The 18,594-nt window shown below is 45.1% G+C and overlaps 2 protein-coding genes and 1 pseudogene across 2 annotated transcripts in view; 2 read left to right on the top strand and 1 right to left on the bottom strand.

The window, feature by feature from the left end:
* Positions 1–3,134, bottom strand: part of Crabp1 (cellular retinoic acid binding protein 1) — a 7,127-nt gene extending 3,993 nt beyond the window's left edge. Inside the window, exons 1-3 of the mRNA XM_004628698.2 lie at positions 2,976–3,134; positions 2,536–2,714; positions 374–487 (exon numbers count right to left, since the gene is read on the bottom strand). Of these exons, the coding sequence (XP_004628755.1) occupies positions 374–487; positions 2,536–2,714; positions 2,976–3,045 (363 nt within the window). The 5' untranslated portion in view covers positions 3,046–3,134. The remainder of the gene's footprint in view (positions 1–373; positions 488–2,535; positions 2,715–2,975) is intronic.
* A 4,662-nt stretch (positions 3,135–7,796) lies between these two features.
* On the top strand, positions 7,797–8,273 carry LOC105741853 (annotated as a pseudogene).
* Positions 8,274–8,592: 319 nt separating this feature from the next.
* Positions 8,593–18,594, top strand: part of LOC111816071 (nebulin-like) — a 14,459-nt gene continuing 4,457 nt past the window's right edge. The window contains exons 1-8 of the mRNA XM_023712628.1: positions 8,593–8,838; positions 9,756–9,959; positions 10,564–10,668; positions 11,984–12,091; positions 13,658–13,969; positions 16,002–16,205; positions 17,812–17,916; positions 18,052–18,159. Coding sequence (XP_023568396.1) covers positions 8,602–8,838; positions 9,756–9,959; positions 10,564–10,668; positions 11,984–12,091; positions 13,658–13,969; positions 16,002–16,205; positions 17,812–17,916; positions 18,052–18,159 — 1,383 coding nt within the window. The 5' untranslated portion in view covers positions 8,593–8,601. The remainder of the gene's footprint in view (positions 8,839–9,755; positions 9,960–10,563; positions 10,669–11,983; positions 12,092–13,657; positions 13,970–16,001; positions 16,206–17,811; positions 17,917–18,051; positions 18,160–18,594) is intronic.

Genomic DNA, 18,594 nt, shown 5'->3' with positions numbered 1-18,594 from the left:
AAAAAAAAAAAAAAAAAAAAAAAAAAAAAACCCTACCTTCTGCAGCATGAGCCTGGAGCACCTCACAGAGCTCAGATGCCCAATCATTCTGGCTTAGAGCTGTCACCCCCATGGCCACAGAGACATAGCAGCTTGGCAGCACATGCAGAGCCTCTCCCTAGCTCCATGCTGTCCTCTTAGCCCCTCCTCTCCCCTGCCAGCCGTTTGACAATGATTTCCCCTGACCTACACTGTCATCTCAGGCAGTCCGCTCAAACTTAACTTAGGGCAAATGTCTTTCCCCCAAGAGATGCATGAGGGTGACATATTTGTATGGCCCACCACAAGGTCACTGGGGAACCTTGGGGCTGTATTGGAGTTAAGGGACCCTTACCAGGATGAGCTCGTCATTGGCCAGCTCTCGGGTCCAGTAGGTTTTGGGGCCGTTGCCCTCGAGGAGAGTTTGAGTGCAGTGAATCTTGTTCTCATTCTCCCAAGTAGCTAAACTCTGCAGGCAGGAAAGCCATTAGTGACATTAATTACAGACTCAGCGGTGGAAGCGAGACAACAATGAGCACCGGAGAGTAATTGCTGTGCTCAGAAGCAACACATGGTCCTTGTCCGCAAGCAAGGAATCTTCTCTGCAGGGCCAGATGAAGTACAAATCCAGAGGGCTGGTCGTTAATTTTATAGGGTATATATAATATATGTGATATATATTATATGTATTACTGCACAGATGTACTCTTTTCTTCTTTTTGAGACAGGGTCTCACCATGCAATTCTGCTGACCTTGAACTCACTTTGTACCCCAGGCTGGCCTTGAACTTGTAGCAATCCTCCTGTCTCAGCCTTCCAAGTGCTGGGATTCCAGGCATGTGCCACCACACCTGGCCATAATGCACTCTTGAGTGTGCACATGTGTGGGCGTGCACATATACATATCATGAAAAGCCTTAGGTCTGCTTTAGGATTATAGGAATAAAATTCAGAGAACACGATAATTCACTGATGAATTATCAGATGAATTATCTGTTAGTCGGAACTAACTCTTCAAGCAATCTGGGTCTTAAAGGCAAGAACCTTCACATCAGAACCACAGAATTTTACATTGGCTAAGACACCACTTTGTAATCATTTCGGCGGCCAGCAGGTCAAGAGAGTGACCCTGTAGGGACAGGTTTGCGGCTAACACCCTCCTTTCTATCTGCATTCCTCACCAGATGTGGCACACAACTGGCTCAATCAACCTAGGTGTCTCTGAGGGTAAAAGCGCTTCCATGTTCCAGGTTATATCTTTCTCGAAAAGATTTAGAAGTCCAATACTGATCTGAAGGCTCTTCATATTACTGGAGGATAGAGTGGAAGGAGAGATTGCCTGCAGTTTCCCCAGAAGCTGCACAGAGCCAAGTGGGGAGCACCTGGGCTGAGCAGCCCTGAATGCGCTCATGATCACACCCTAACTAGCACATGGGACATGCCTTAGACAGGTAGGGTGGGGAGAAGGGGTGAGGACAACTAAAGCCCATTTTCCAGCTGCTGTACAACCTTTGTTTCGCTTTTCAATTTGTTTTTAAATCTGAATTATCTTCCCTGGCAGGAGTCACCATTGGATGTCCCCAAATTGAGCCCAGCCTATTTCCAAGCCTCTCGCTTAGGCTCCTGCCCTTTGCTCTAACAACTCTGTGTCCTGTTCTCTGTTTTTGTGAACACTGCTGTGACTTGGACTTCATACATGCCAGCTCCAAGCCGGCACATCATTTTGAGGCCGTACTGATGCTGGGAGCCAGAATCAGTACACCTCTCTGGAGTCAGGCACTCTCAGATCAGCCAGGCCTGGCTCAGCAAAGAGGAAAGAAACAATTTCCCACTCTTTGGAATGCTATAACTTTTCTTTCTTTCTTTTTTCGTTTTTTAAAACATTAGAGAAAGGCAGGGAAATATTCTGTCACTTACTTAAAATAAGTGGTGGCAGCAGCAATTACTTTTCCAGCTGCATAACTGAAGGCAATTTTTGCCCATAAAAAAGGAATCCACAATTCCTTGCTTCAGTTGGGGCTGATGTTCAGAGAAATAAAAACCTCTGGCCCTTGAGGACTTAAGAGAAGGCACTTCATTCCTCCTCCCAGCCAGGACCTGGGCTGCTTTGAAAGATCCTGCCCAGGGAGTGTTTCTGGGCCAGGGAGATTGCTGAAACTGGATCCTAGGTTCCCCAGCTACACTGGGACCTAGGAGGCGGGATGCGGTAGCTGCTGCTAGCTCACCTGCTACGGAAAACTCGACAGCAGGGCCGGGAAGCAGGCGCCCATCCAGCCGGCTGTTCCATGCAACCCGTGTGCCAAGGACACAGGTACCGATGGAAGAGCTACAGCCCGGCGCTGGGCGACTCAGCCGCTCTCTAAGTGGGCTCGTCCGCACCGAGGTGAACTCGGCCCGGGCTGTGATCAGGAGGACAGCTGGGTCGCCCCAACTCTGCAAACACCAGCAAGCTAAGAGAGCCTCTGGCTGGGGGACAGAGACTGGGGTGGGGGCGGCAGGACCCAAGCGCGGCCTCACCTTGCACTTGCGGCCGTCCACCGTCTCCTCCTCGAAGCCTTCGCCGACCTTGAAGCTGATCTCAGTGGTGCGCACCGTGGTGGATGTCTTGATGTAGAACTGGTCGCCGTCCTGGCGGATCTCCACGTGTGGCTTCGAGGCAGCGGCCACAGCTACCTTCCTGAGCATGGCGTTCACACCTGCGCGGAGCCATGCGGTGACCGGGTGGCTGTGCACAGTCTCCAGGGGAGTCTCCAGTCTAGGTCGCTGTCGTCCCCGTACCCCGCGACCTCCTCTAGCCGGTTCGAGGCTAACAGGCAGCGCCGTCTGGGGCGCCATAACCGCGCACCGACCAACAGGACAAGCAGGGACGCTGTGATACCACCCTCAGAGCCCTCCCCACCACTCCCCGCGTCCCGTTCCCTGCTCCCCCCAGCATCGGCAGCCCCCGCACAGCTCACCCAGCGCCTTGAGCAGCTCGTCGAAGTTCTCGCTGCTGCGCATCTTCCAGGTGCCAGCGAAGTTGGGCATGGTGGCGGGAGCAGGCGCGGGGACAACAGACGGCGGCGACTAGTCGACGAGGCTGCACGCGGGCTGCGCGGCGGAGACTGCAGAGTGCGCCCGCTGCGCTCTGGAGTCCAGGGAGCGCCCCCCGCCGCGCCGAGGCCACGCCCACAGCTTCACCCACGGCCCCGCCCACAGGCTCAGGGAGGGACCCAGCCTCCCTGCTCGCTCCTCCCCCATCTTTGCCAGACCCTCCCTACTAGAGCTGCTGGTCCTACTCTGCCCCCGCCCCCTTCAACCTTGCCCCAGTTCGGTTTTCACACACACACACACACACACACACACTCCCATCCAACCCAACTCACACTCCATCACTCTGTGGCCTAGCTTCCTGAGGCAGGCCAGTAGCCTGCTTTTCAGCTGGGTGGGTACCCCAGCTACCCTTGCCACCACATCCTATTTTAACCTGGGTGGTGGGAGAGGGTTCCATTGAGACCCTAGCCACTGGCCAGGGATGTAGCTCAGCAGCCCACCACCTGTCTGGCAAGTGTGAATTTGCCTGAATTCGATTATCAGTGTTTTTTTTTCTTCGATTATCAGTTTTGAAAATAAAAAGGATGTGAGACCCTGGCCAGGAGGGTCTGCTTGTTGAGCTGGGCAGTGGAGCCCATGGCTCCCAGAGCCATGACATTATTTTAATACATGTATGTTTAAAATATGGATTCTGCAAATTGGTGATCAGGGGATAAGTCCCTTTCTTCCCCAACCCCAGCAGGCTGCCCTCATCTGCCTGGCCACGAGGGGAACCCCAGAGCCAAGAGCGCTTCAAGAGCAGCACTGTCATGGTATTTTGGTGGACCCAGCCTCAGCAGGGGTGAGCTAGGAGTTGAGACTTAGGTAAGCAGAAATCACATGACCAGGGATGGTGTCCACAAGTCCCTACCAGGTGGCCACATCGAGGAGACCTGAGAGCCTGACTGCAGTTTTTGAAAAGTTGCCATGCGGCCTTGGGGAGAGTGGATTGAAATGGGTGGACACACTGTCAGGGCCCAGGGTCCAGAGACTGTTGCCTGGAGTGGTGGGCAGCTGTGTTGGGAAAGGGGTATTAGGCCAGTCAGTGCTTTGGGACAGAGGAACTTTTCTGATATTCAGATTCCTAGGTGCTGCTCACAGGCTCTCCGCTGCTAGCTGCTGTTGGCTAGTGTGTGGCCAATTCCTGAATTTCCTCTCTTGTGTCAGGTCTTGGGGGCAGGCTCTCAGGCCTGACCCTCTCTCCAAAACCCTTTTGTTCTCCATCTGGCAACCCTCATCACCAGCTCCTCTGGGCCACTGACCCACATCCTTACCCAGGACATTTCTGCTGAGCTCTGCTCATTTTGCTTGGAAGCACGCTGGGGCCCAAGTCCCCTGAGGGGTTACTAGTTGGGCCCCATTCCCTCAGGCTGGCCCAATTCAAGCTGGAAGAATGGGGGTCAGAGTTCACACCAGAAAGCTGGGGCTCTGAAGAGGGTTCTAGTGGGGGACTTCATAGCAGCTGTGTGGAATGGGGGCTGGGGCCACTATGCCCTGCCTAGGACATTCTGGGAGTCAGCAAAACAGGACAAAGAAGAAGTGGATTCCTGGGGAGGAAAGGCATTTAGGTTCCTGCTAGGTTAATGGGGTGGAAGGAGCACTGGACAAGGAGTCAGAGGGCTGAAGGAGTGTGGGAATCATGGAATACATTAGTAGAACATGCACAAAGAGCTAACATTTATTCAACGTTTATTGTGTGTCAGGCATTGTAGCATAAATTTCACAAGGATGCATTCATTCATTCTTTATTGTGGGTACTCATTTACAGATGGGAAACTGAGGCTCAAGCAGGGTTCAGGGTCACTCCACCAATGAGATACAGAGCTGGGAAGTGAGCACAGGCAGACTGGCTACAGATTCATACTCCAGCCTCTCTGCTTTATGGTTTATGGTACAGAAGGGGACACGGAGGTCCAGAGAAGGGTGTGTGGTCCCAGTCATATGGTGGAAGAATGAGGAACCTTTGTTTGTTGCCAGCCAGTTCCAGGGATCCTAGGTTCAAGAAAGATTTCTGGGGCCTGGTGTGTCTGGCTGCCTGAATGGTACAGAGGTTGATGCTGCTTAAATTCAGGGCCAGGAGAAAGGATTCAGCAGATTCAATTCTTTGTTCAGGATTGCCATTGTCAATCCTCCCCTTAAAGAGGAGTGAACATACCAACCACACCTACTTTGAAAGTTGCAGTCAATTAATAAATGTGAAAACAAAGTACAGCATCCATCATGAATTTATGCTCAGCTCACTCCTGGCTGTCCACCAGCCCACATGGGAACTCTGGCTTCTCCTTTGAGTTGTTTCACTCACTCGCCATCCATGTTTAAAAAGCTCTACTGGGTTCCAGCCCTGAAATCCTCAAATAATCCTATTCTGTTAGTTAGTATAGCCATATTATAGATTTAGAAATGGGAGTTGGAGGTGAATTGACCTTTCAAGGTCACAGAGAAGAAATAGGCAGAGCCAGGATTTAAATTCGTGGTTGTCTCAATCCAGGCTCTGATCCTCCAAGAGTTGATAAGTAAGTCTGGTTTCCACTTCTGTGACACCACCAGATATAGGAAAGTGGGAAGGCAAAGCAATATGCAAGCTCTAGTGACCACCCTGTTGGCAGTGCAGTAATAGAGTACTGATCCAACGGGGTTGGAGAGGGAGGAAGGACTGCAAGAGACAATGCAGAAGACAGAGAAGGGCTGGTCCTTGGCCAAAGCTTAGGAGTTTGACAGGTGAATGTTTCAGAGGATGCAGCAAAAGCACAGAAAAGGAAAAAGCAGGGAAATGTGGCCTTAGGGTTCAGGAGAGGGAGCTCTGAAGCCTGGGAGGCAACCTGTAAAGGCCACAAGGAGGCCCTGAGAAAGTTACTATGGTGGGAGGGTGGTGCGGCCCTTCACAGGAAGTCCTTGTCCAAGGGTGGCAGGATGAGCCCCGGGTGCAGACGTGGCATGCAGAGGTATTGCCTGAGTCCACAAGGTGTTTCTTTAGGATGGTACACATGTACCACATGGGAAAACCTGGGTTCATGGGCTTGGGGTGTAGCTCAGAAGCAGAGCACTTGCCTAGCACACATGAGGCCCTGGCTTTGATCCCCAGCACTGATTTCTTTTTAAAATCAGATTTTATGTCAATCATGATATTTCTGGCTTCCCCTGAAAACTCAAATTATCTGGTAATTAGGTGTTGATATCCTGAATGACAGCCTGATATGCGGTGGGTTGTGTCACTCCAAATTTATATGTTGAGGTCCTAATCCCCGATATTTCATAACACAACCTTACCTGGAGATTATGGCCTTTATAGAGGCAGTGAAGTTAAATTACAGTCACATAGATAGGCTCTAATCCAGTACTAACAGTGTCCTTATAAAAAACATAAATGTGAACACAGACATAGAGAAAAAAGAAAATGTGAATGATCCAAGTTCAGGACAGAGGCCCGAAGCAGTTCCTTCTGTCCCAGTCCTTGGGAAGAACCTAACCTGCTGACACCTTGACTTTTACACTTCTGGCTTTCCAAACTCATATACAGGAATTTTCAGTTGTTTTAGGGGCACTCATTTTATTTATTCACAGCTCTAGTAAGTCAGTACCTGACCCTTGAAAAGCAAGAGTGGATACCAGTCCTTGTGAAAGTGGGCAGGGAGTAAAACTAAGCATCCTGAGTACTTCCTCAACTGCAAAGCCAGAGTGCTGAAGACACCACCAGAATGACCAGAATTACTTGAGTTTCAGGGAAAATAGAAGACCTCAAGATGGCCTGGCTGGTGAGCAGGCTTGTATCTTGGTGGTGAGGCTTGAGGCTGGGACAGCTGGCTCAGGGCTTGGAAGGAAGGCAAAAGCTCTATGAATGGTCTGAGCTGGAAGGGACTTCCTGTGTGGCTGACCTGTGGCCTGAGAACATGCAGAATCAGATCACCTGGGCTCTTGTGAAAAAAACACAGCCCTTGAACCATGGAATCAGAGTCTGCATTTCAGTAAATTCCTTGGGTAATAGGTATTACATTCAAGTTGCAGAAACTCTGGGTCTCAAATATGGCTGCATTTTGGGTGGTCACTGAAACTTCTAGGTGGCTCCCACAGAGATGATGGGGTAAGTATTTTACAGTGAACCTTGGACAGTAGGTTTGGGAAACTTTCTCAAGTGATACAAGGTATAGTCACATATGGGGGCCACTGCTCTGCTGTAGGTATTCACACCAACTCCACTTCCCCTTAGAAAACTTGGATAGCAGAGGACAAAACCCAAGGTCCTGGGCCCAATCAGAGCTCACTTTCCACTCCCAGTGACTCAGGCAGAAAGACATAGTCAGAGCCAGTCCCAGGGAACCAATAAAGATTCCACTGCTTGGCTTGAGGCATCTATGTGCTGGATAGGTTGTGGAAATCCAGCTCGGTACCCAAAGATGTCAATTAACCTCCAAGAATCTGATTGCTCTTGACTGAGCTGGACCCCATGAGTGGGTCTGGGAGCACTTTACTGCTCAAGCTGTGTAGCATAGTCTTCCCTTGGAGTTGGAAACTGCTCCAGCAAGAACCAGAGCCTGAAAACAGTGGGCTGACTCTGGGTCCTTATTGTGAAATGCAAGCTGTGCCCAATTCTGAGGGCTCCAGAGAAGCAAACACTGCAGCTGACCTGAGGCCAAGTGGTCCCAAGGAAGGTAGAGGGGAAACCATCCCTTTTTGAAATTCAGCAAGGAGCCGCAGCTTATAGTGCAGTTATGGCCAAGTCTAAGAACCATACCATGCACAACCAGTCCTGAAAATGGCACAGAAATGGAATCAAGAAACCTCCGTCACAAAGATACAAATTTCTGAAGAGGGTAGATCCCAAGTTCCTTAGGAACTTGTGTTTTGTCAAGAAGCACAACAAGAAGGTCTTCAAGAAGATGCACACAAACAATGCCAAGGCCATGAATGCACACACCGAGGCTATCATGTCCCTCATCAAGCCCAGGGAGATCAAGCCCAAAATCATTCCAAAGGGAGTAAACTTCAGGCTCACTCGACTTGCCTATATTGCCCACCCCAAGCTTGGGAAGCAAATCCGTACCCGCATTGTCAAGGGTCGCAGGCCTTGCCGCCCAAAGGCCCAGGCTCCAGCCAAGGCCCAGGCTCCAGCTTCTGCTCAAGCCCTGACTCCCAAAGGTGCCCAGGCTCCCAAAGTTCCCAAGCCCCCCGTGAAGGCCCCACAGTAAAAGCCTCTTATCTGCTGATGTAAAAACAGAAGGACTGGTGTGACACCTGAGGTGCCATCTGTAGGGGGCTGATGTCCTCCTGTGCTCTTTGTACAATTAAACCTGAGGCAGGGTAAGAAGAAGGAGGAAGAGGAGGAGGAGGAGGGGGAGGAGGAGAGGGACGGAGAGAGGGAGAGGGAGAGGGGGAGAGGGAGAGGGAAGGGAGGGGGAGAGGGAGAGGGAAGGGAGGGGGAGAGGGAGAGGGTTCTCTCAGTATAAATACAAAGAAGGCTATCGGAAGCAGTTGAGCCACCACATTGGTGCCTAAGCTATACACGACGACCCCAAGATGATGTGGTCCATCCACATTGCCAAAATGCAGAGTGACCGTGAGTACAAGAAAGAATTTGAGAAATACAAGACAAGGTTCAGCAGCCCCGTGGACATGCTGGGTATTGTTTTGGCCAAGAAGTGCCAGACCTTGGTCAGTGATGTGGACTATAAACACCTTCTGCATGAGTGGACCTGTCTCCCTGACCAGAACGATGTCATTCAGGCACGAAAAGCCTACGACCTCCAGAGCGATGTGAGTACCCTGACCCCTGGGTCTCAGGTTAAAAGCAGATCTGGAATGTAGGCATGGTTCCAACTGTGTCTGTACCCTGGGACCTGATAGTTCACACTACACATGGCTGACTGTCTAAGAAGAGTTTCTCAAGAGAAGTACTGCAATTTGTTTTTACAGTTTTTCTCCTCCAAAAGTTATGCATAAAGGAGGAAATAAATATTATTAATTCTGTATCAATATCTATCTTCCTAGTGCTATAAGTTGCCTTTGAGGCAGATGGAACTGGGCACCCCCCTAAAGTGTATCATTATCAATTTTAAGCTGAAGGGGTAGTGTTGTTCACAGAGGGTGGAGTGGAGAGAGTGGGAGGAAAAGCACACTATGCCAAATTACTTTAATAAATATTTATATTTTACATCTGCTGACAAGAAAATTCTGGAATATTCTTGTATTTTCCAAAATCAATCCTCAAATTTTTTTAGCATTTGGTGTATCTTATTGAGAGTCAAATAAAATGTCTAACTAGGTAAGCATGTGATATCTATGTGTCAGACTTCTTTCACACATTTGCTATTATGTCACTTTTGAAGCTGGAGATGACAGCAGGAGTGTTTGTGTTTGCAATATTCGGACACCACAAGTGTGTGGTTGTATTTGGAGTTGTTAGAAGACATTTTCAAAAGTTAAAGAAGTCTTGCTTCAGGGTAAAAACTTCGTAATCCTGTCAAGGGCAAGACCATAACTTTTAAAACATTTTTTTTCATCATTATTGGTACAATCATAATTGGTGTGATTCTGAGGGGAAAACATCCTTGCAAGTGATTGACTGTGCTGGGAGCTTTATTTATCCATCAAGTTTTTATTTCCAGAGTATGATTTACTTGTGACTGTACATCTGAAACACTAATGAACACATTTTTTCTATTGATCCTCAGAACTTGTATAAGTCAGACCTTGAATGGATGAAAGGCATTGGCTGGGTTCCAATTGGTTCCCTGGAAGTCCTTAAAGCCAAGAGAGCCACAGAGATACTGAGTGATAACATTTACCGCCAGCGTCCAGACGCACTAAAATTTACCAGTGTCACCGACTCTCTGGAGCAGGTGTTGGCAAAGAATAACGCACTGAACATGAATAAGGTGAGTCTTTAGTCCTTACTGTTAGCTGTCAGAAGTTTCCATTGAGCATGGAGAGAATTCTGTCACATCATTACATTTCAACAATTACTATAACATTTATGATACCTTCTTAAAATAACTTCTCTATGGTAATACCATAGTTACTTAGTGATACTTCAAAATATTAAACTGATGTTTGAAATGCTATGTTGCAATGAATCCATAATTCTTTAATAATTAAAGAATTAAATTCCTGAAGAATTTTAATAAAATACAAAGGTAAGCCAAGCATGGTGGCACACATCTGTAATTCCATTATTCCAGGAGACTGAGGCAAGAAGATTGAAAGTTCAAGCCCAATCTGAGCAATTTAGGATAATTTAGTGAGCTAACATTATAAAATAACTTAGTGAGACCCTGTCTCACAATGAAAAAGGGCTGAGGACGTAGCTCATTGCAGAGGCCCTGGATTCAATTCCCAGTACTGAAACTAGAAGGTAGGAATTTATACAGATGTAATATTTTATTTCTACTGTGTATACAACAGAAGTGACTGGCATATACTCAAAAGGAAAATGCTTATGAACACCAACACAGGTTTTTTTTTTCTTTCATTTTTTGATAGCGCTTATATATTGAAGCCTGGGAAAATGACAAGAAAACAATCCATGTCATGCCTGACACACCAGAAATCATGCTAGCCAAACTCAACCGAATAAACTACAGTGATGTGAGTAAAGTGTCGCTCTTGCAATGAACAGAAGAGCCAACAGGCCCTGCTGCAGCTGCCTCCTTAGTGAAATGTCTCAACTAATTCATTATATACCTCCAAACCGACAGTGTCGGAAATGTCGCCCTTGATTCAGTTGTGGACCATGTCTGAGTCCACGGAGGAGTCCAGCATTCTACTAACAGGCTGTCGGGGAGTACAGATTGAGAAATGTCCTAGTAGTAACCATATACCTAAGCCTCCCCTGTGGGTCAGGGTGAGCGTCTGGTCATTGCAGTTGGTTCTCCATATCCATGGGTTCCACGTCCACAGAATCAATCAACTGTGGAGCAAAATCATTTTATTTAATAATTGTACCAGTACCAAATACATTTTCTCATTCTCATTATCATTTGCTGATTATTTTTCTTATTATTCTCTAAGGAAAATCATATGACAAGTATTTATGTAGCATTTATGTGCCATACATATGTATAATTCATTATATATATAATTACGCATTATACACATGTAAATGCACATGTGTACATATTGTACATATGTAAATGCATATGTATTATGCATTAAATAAAATACACAGGAGGAAGCGCACCGGTTATATACAAATTATGCCATTTTGGGTAAAGAGTTTAGCATCAAAGGATTTTGGTATTGGGGTTGGTATAGAGATTCCTGGGACAAATCCTCCTGGATACTGAGGTACAGCTATATTTTATCCAGTAACTGTAAGGAGCAGGCATGAAGCTGTAACTCAGTGAGTCATTATGCCCTGTATTATTTTGTTGCTTCAGTGTGTGTTTGTATAACTTGCCATGGTTTGCAAGGTCTTTTTAAACCCTCTTTACTAGGAAAATATTTTCATAAGAGAAATGAGCCCAGAACCCATGGTCCTTGCTGGCAAAGTGAGAAAAAATAAGAACAATCCACTGAGATTTTCATTAAGTCAAATATATTCAAGTTTTAAGCATCATTCTTATTTTTTTCTCCTTCAGTATTAAGATGGCCTTTCCTTTTATAGAATGGTCATAGTAGTAAATAGTTATTTTTTACATGTGCTTGTTAGGCAAAATAAAAATTTAACCACCAAATACTGATTCCCTTCAAATTTTTGAAATTTATCGGTCAATAAAATCTGAAAATTTAGAACAAATGCCTTAACCATCAGTGAGCACCATGGAACATGGTTATCTATAAGACCACCTGAATTCTTGACTTTGCGACTTGTACAGTTTAAATGATGACAGAGGAAATTTACCAACAACAAGCCAGCTTTACTTTTTATGAAGAAGTGCTGATCAGTGACTCTTTTCCACAGAAACTTTATAAACTTGCTCTGGAAGAGTCCAAGAAGGAGGGCTATGACTTGCGTGTTGATGCTATTCCAATTCAAGCTGCCAAGGCTTCTAGAGACATTGCCAGCGATGTAAGTCAACATTTTTGAAAGAAGCCTTTCTTACTCAAGGGTATTGACAAATAGAGATTATTTGAATTTTCTTGCCAGAACTTATTGTCCCTGCAGCTAAATCAATTCCTTCATAGGCAAAGTTGCAAATTTTTAAAAAGAAAAAGAAAGAACGGGATTAAATACTACATCCATAGTATCTGTTAATCAGTCAAAGATAAAGACATAATTTTTAAAAATAACTGTTTTAGCTGGGTAGGGTGCAAGCCTGGAATATCAGAAGGTAGAGGCAGGGCATTGGGAATTTGAGGCCAGGCTGATTCGTACAGCGAGTTCAGGACAAACAGCACTTACATAGAGAGACCCTGTCCCAAAGTAAAAACAAAGACAAAAATGAAACGTGCTTTATTTCTGAGCTTCAGAAGTTAAGCATCATCTAGTCCCTAAGTTTATGAAATTAGAGACTGATACCACAACTAAATCAACTAATACACATGTGAACTCTTTCTTACTATTTCTGGAAGACAAGATGGTGTTGTGTTGGTAAAATTTTGTTTTGTCCTTTGTAACTACCCATGGGGCTCCCTTATGAAGAGGCCCCTTACAAGACACAAGAACAGACTGAAGTGAGCAAAGCTCTTTCTTACCACCCTTTGTGTTTCTCTACTTTTCCTCTCATGAGAAATACCCTGAGGGTGTCCTTGTCCTCAAGTGTACAGGCCTAAGGACATACAGATTCCTGGATGGGTCCCTTGCCTTAGACTCCTGCTTTATCCCTTCTGTTACCAAAACATTTTTCAGTTACTGAGCTAGAGAGGCCCATGCAATGACTGTGTCATGGTAAAAACAATCTTGATTTAATGTTCTTGAGTTTTAAAAGTAGGTAGAATCATAATCCCATGGTACGACTCTTCCCTGGCTAGTGATGCTGACAGGCTAGGAAAGGAGGTTATTCTTGGAGACACATTAAACTTTATCTAAATGTAACACATGTTGTTAAGGGGAATTCACTATAAAATGAGCAGAGATGGGTGTGGTGGTACACGCTTGTAACCTCAGAACTCTGGAGGACGGAAGCAAGAGGATTGTAAGTTGAGCCAGATGTTTGGGTGATTTAGTGAGATGCCATTTCCTGTTTTAAAACATAATACATAGATAAATAAACAAATATCTAGGAATGTAGATCAGTGTGAAGACCCTGGTTTATATTCCCAAGACTAGGGGTCAGGGATGGAACTCTAAAAGCAAGGGGAATATTTTAAAGTATTCTTCGTGTCAAACATTAGAAACAATAACCTGCCTTTAAGTAGATGCTCCACTAGATTCATAGATGTTTTCCTGTTAGTTGTTGAGGAATCTGATGTATACTAGACAGTGTAGGTTAGAGAAAGGGACAGCATATTAGGGTGAGGAGCTCTGTAGTCTTGGCCTCAACCCTGTCACCTACTTGTGATATGATCTTCAGGTTTCTATTTTACAAAATGGCATTGGTGATCTTCACCTTTCTCCTTCATGATAGTAGGGGGAAAATTTGAAAATAAATAGTGTGTGTTTCTAATTAGACTTCCACCCCTTTTCCTTCTTCAGTACAAGTACAAGGAAGGTTACCGCAAACAGCTTGGCCACCACATTGGTGCACGAAACATTAAGGATGACCCCAAGATGATGTGGTCCATCCATGTGGCCAAGATCCAGAGTGACAGGGAATACAAGAAGGACTTCGAGAAGTGGAAGACCAAGTTCAGCAGCCCAGTGGACATGCTGGGCGTGGTGCTGGCCAAGAAGTGCCAGATCCTCGTGAGCGACATAGACTATAAGCACCCTCTCCATGAGTGGACATGCCTGCCAGATCAGAACGATGTCATTCAGGCTCGGAAGGCCTATGACCTGCAAAGCGATGTAAGTGGCTTAATGCTCCTCAAGTATTTGTTTAAAGTCTTTAAAGGTGGTATTCTAGGCACCAGGAGCCTGAGACAGGAGTATCACCATGAGCTTGAGGCCAGCCTGGCCTACAAAGCAAGTTCCAGGCCAGCCTGGGCTACATAGTGAGTTCAAGGCCAACCTGGACTACATAGTGAGACCCTGTCTCAAAAAAAACTAGAAACAAACAAGCAAACAAACCACTAACAAATAAAAAAAGGATTCTAAATTTTTTGTTATCGAATCTTTTAGTAGTCTGGTAAAACCCATGAACACTTTCTCAGGACAATGTCATGAAATACATAAAATGAAATAAGTATATTATTGTTAAAAGAAATCAATCATGACATGTGGTTGTGAAAAATAATCAAGGCTGTGATATAATAAGACATATGCTTTTAATTGCCATATTAAATAATGGCAACTACAGGTATAATAACTAGGTATGCAGTATAACTAATTCCAAAGAAGTGATTTGCATAAATATCTTAAGATATTACACTAACAGTGCATGAAAACTTGGTGATATCTGTGGCGTACAGAGTCACATTTTGTGTTAGTACTGCCATGATCCATTGCCTGTACTTTTAATTAATGAAATGTCATATTTCAGTTAATAGTTAATGCATAAGAGGATGCTATTTCTTTTCTAAATTCACTGGTTAAGGATTTATGGTTTAACACAAGCTGATTTTTCAAAGGAATTGATTGTATCACATCATTTTATTGACTTCTCATTCTTGTAGGAAGTATTATAACTTGGGAATGAAAGTTTAGAAGTGAATCACACACATTTTGATAATTTTTCTGGGAATTAGTAAACAACCACACCCTAGAAATACATTTGCACTTTTTTATTCTAAAAATTAAATCTAGATTTTTAGCGCTGAGTTGCAGCCCCAGTTCTTTTTCATTTTGGAACAAAGTTTTGCTAAAGCTGTAAGTTGAGCAGACGAGGCTCACACTAGCAGTCCTGCTGCCTCAGGCCCTCAGCGCTTAGGTTACAGGTGGCACCACTGTGCCTGGCTGTTGGCCGCATTTTTTTGTTAGCCAGTAGATTCTTGTCTGTGGACTCAACTGCTACCTTATTTTTATTGTAGCTCCTACTTTTGGTCAGGCTCTGACTAAACACTGACTTCTGGAAGAATGAGGAAAAGCAGTGGCTTTTTTTTAAGTTCCAAAAAGTCATAAAAATGAAAAGAATTGTTACACTTACTTATGAGAGAGATTATCCTATTGGTAGTTATTTAAGTTCAAGGAAGAAAAATGAAAAAGTAAATGTCTTTTTTACTTAAATTTTAAGACACGACAAGAGATGTGATAAATAAGATGAAAAAGACGTGAGTTCTTTGATTTAGAAACATACACTTAGTCGTTTGAATCAAAATGCCATTTTTCCTTGTCCCCAGAAAACATTAACTCATATGTGGTGTGGTGGTAGTGTGCATCCCTGTGGAAAGCACGCCACGTGAATGGCTGTCAAGGCTGCTGCTCAGTAAGGGAGGCACCCACGTGTGACAGAGTGCGACTCCCAAACGGAGGCTTGGCCAATCAAACCAGAGAATAAATAGGAGACAGGCAGTAATTTCCTTCAAAGGGGTTTATATCACTGAAATCATGTAGTAGTAAATAGATTGTATATGTCTTTAAGATAGCAGAGAAGCTGGGTGTGGTGGCACATGCCTGTAATCCCAGCTCCTGGGAGGCTAAGGCAGGAGGATTCCTGTGAGTTTAAGGCCAGCCTGGGAAACATAGTGAGTCCAAGTGTGACTCTCTCTCAAAACAAAAACCCAGCAAAGCGTGCTCACTTCAGCAGCATGCATACTAAAACAGCAAATCTCAGCTCTCCCCACAGATAAGGCATCTGACCTGCCACTCCAAACAAAGTAAGGCACCCCTGTAGATCTGCCTAGAAACTTACACAAGTCAGCTACAGTATGTGTTAGGTCAAGATCAGGTACCAGCGTGGCCAGGTAATGTTTATAAATATTCAACATTACTTCATTTCCAGGCTATTTACAAGGCTGACCTGGAGTGGCTGAGAGGCATCGGGTGGGTTCCCATCGGCTCTGTGGAGGTTGAGAAGGTCAAGAGAGCTGGAGAAATCCTGAGTGACAGGAAGTACCGCCAGCCAGCAGACCAGCTCAAATTCACATGCATTACAGACACCCCGGAAATTGTCCTGGCAAAGAGCAATGCCCTCACAATGAGCAAGGTGAGTCCTCGGCAGTTTCTTGTTGTCAGGGGCATACCTACCACAGACTCATTTTATAAAGTGAAAACTGCCAGGATGGGTCTCCCCAGAAAGGACATGAAGCAGCTGGTCCTCCTGCAGGCCTGCAGTAGGTCTGCCTGGATAGCCATCAGCTGCCCCCCCCCAACACAGGCCCTGTAATTCTCCACATGCAAGTGAAAACACAGCCTGGCATGAGTTGCCTAGAGTAACACACACACACCCTCCAGTGCTACCAGTCAGCCCGAGATAGCAGCATCACCTTCTTTATGCAGAGCCTACCCAGTCTGTTGGTTTCTCCCTGTCCACATAACACACAGCATTTCACAGCAGTATTAGTAGACAGCTTGAATTAGTTACCTGATTTGGTCTTAGGCTGAGGAAATCCAAGATAGGAAGAAAGATGCTATTTGCGCTTTCAGTTTTATTACACAAATAAGTGCTTACTTTTTTTTCCCCATCAGAGTTCTGTCCCATCTGCTTGTTCTTTATGCAACGAGTAGGCCCTTACTGCTGCACTGTAGACTGAACTGAGCTCAGTTCTCCCACCCCTGCCTGGAAATCTTCCTATCATTCAGGTAGTGAAATGGAATTTTCAGGGCAGAATAGCAAACAGTTGCTCTCAAATAGCAAACTCCACAGCTTCATGTATAAAACCACAGAAACTATAGACTAGGAATACCATGTTCATCAACAATCATCATAAAGATAACCACAGTAGGTCCTGAAATATCAAAACAGCACCGAAAACTGCCTGTGGCTCAGGAATTGTGCATATCATGGTAACTTTTTTTAATATATTTATTTTATTTTTAATTCTCTATTTGTTAGCCAAACAGTTTTAAATCTATTTCAAATAACTGAAATGCAATATATCCTCCAAAAGACATGACTTTCAGTTTTTGAACAGCCTAGTTATCAAAAGACTCCTAGTGAAATGCTACAAGTTAGACAGGTAATTATTCATTAAGTTGCAGAGATCTACTGTAATGGTTGATTCCCTTCTGCTGTTATTCAACTGCATGGTGCACATTGAACTTTCAGGATAGCAAAGATATAAAAAATGCTCTGAAGTACAGTGCACCTCACGATGGGACAGTTGTTTGTCCCTCCATGCATTATCAGTTACAGAAATGTATCATGGTAACTTAAAATATGCAATACAAAAGACATGGTTATTCCCCGTTCAGAAACAAGGACTGTGAGGAGCTACATGTCTTTCTCAAGATCACATGGCTTGGAAACAGCTTGTACTTGAGATGGAACTTGAGACCTGTGATATCTAGGGATTTCTACTGTATCACAGTTCTGTAGCTGAGCTCCATCTGTGGACATCCTAGAGTAAGTTTGCAATCTACTGGATGAAAGAAATTCATAATTCGACCATTGTATTGTGTCATGTTAGCTAGGAAACTATTGCATAGCTGCTTGAAGACAGCCTCGCATCACTCTCCACTCCCCTTTCATTCCTTCACCTCCAAGTACCCCAGAAAAGACAGGTTTTATAGTTAAATGTGAGTTAAACTTGAAAATAACTGCAACCTGGCTGGCTTTAACAAAAGGCTGTACTCTTCCATACCCTCCGCAGCATTTGTACACGGAAGCTTGGGATGCTGACAAGACCTCCATCCACGTGATGCCAGACACCCCAGAAATCCTGCTGGCCAAGAGCAATTCTGCCAATATTAGCCAAGTAAGAGACTTTCTGATTGTTGCTGAAGCCTTGCTAGGAGCTGTTAAAGCATTTCTCCCCCCTTGAAAATGCCTTCTCTGGCACTGGCCTCCCTAAAACATGTTTCTTTTCTGTTGTGTTCTATCTTATGCTTAGAAACTTTATACTAAGGGATGGGATGAATCTAAGATGAAGGACTATGACCTGAGACAAGATGCCATTTCCATCAAAAGTGCCAAGGCCTCCAGGGACATCGCCAGTGATGTGAGTGCTTCTGTCTACTCCCTTGGTCTCCACAGTCCCAAACAAACCAGTGCATGGCTAACGGGCCACACTAGTCGTTGCCTCCACATGTGTGCCTCAGCTTACATCCTACCTTGCAAGAGTTTCCTCCTAGTTATCACAGAGAACAAAAGTGTAGTTTTTTTAAAATTAGACTTGCTATGGAGAAAGATCCCTACTGACAAAGGATATAATTATAGTTCTTTTTATGCTAATATGAAATTTTAGTATAAAATTGTTCAGAGCTAGGCATGGTGGTGCTTGTCTGTAGTCCCAGTACTTGGGAGCCTCAGTCAGGGGGATCACCAGGAGTTCAAGGCTAATCTGGGCTATATAGTGAGCTCAAGGCCAGCCTGAACTACGTAGTGAGTCAGTCTCTCTCTTTCTCCCTCTCTCTCTCTCTCTCTCTCTCTCTCT

The sequence above is a fragment of the Octodon degus genome, unplaced genomic scaffold (genome assembly GCF_000260255.1).
Source record: "Octodon degus isolate 3935 unplaced genomic scaffold, OctDeg1.0 scaffold00026, whole genome shotgun sequence".
NCBI classification, from domain to species: Eukaryota; Metazoa; Chordata; class Mammalia; order Rodentia; family Octodontidae; genus Octodon; species Octodon degus.
Note: the sequence above shows the minus strand (reverse complement) of the source record. Positions and strands in the feature narration are given on the sequence as shown.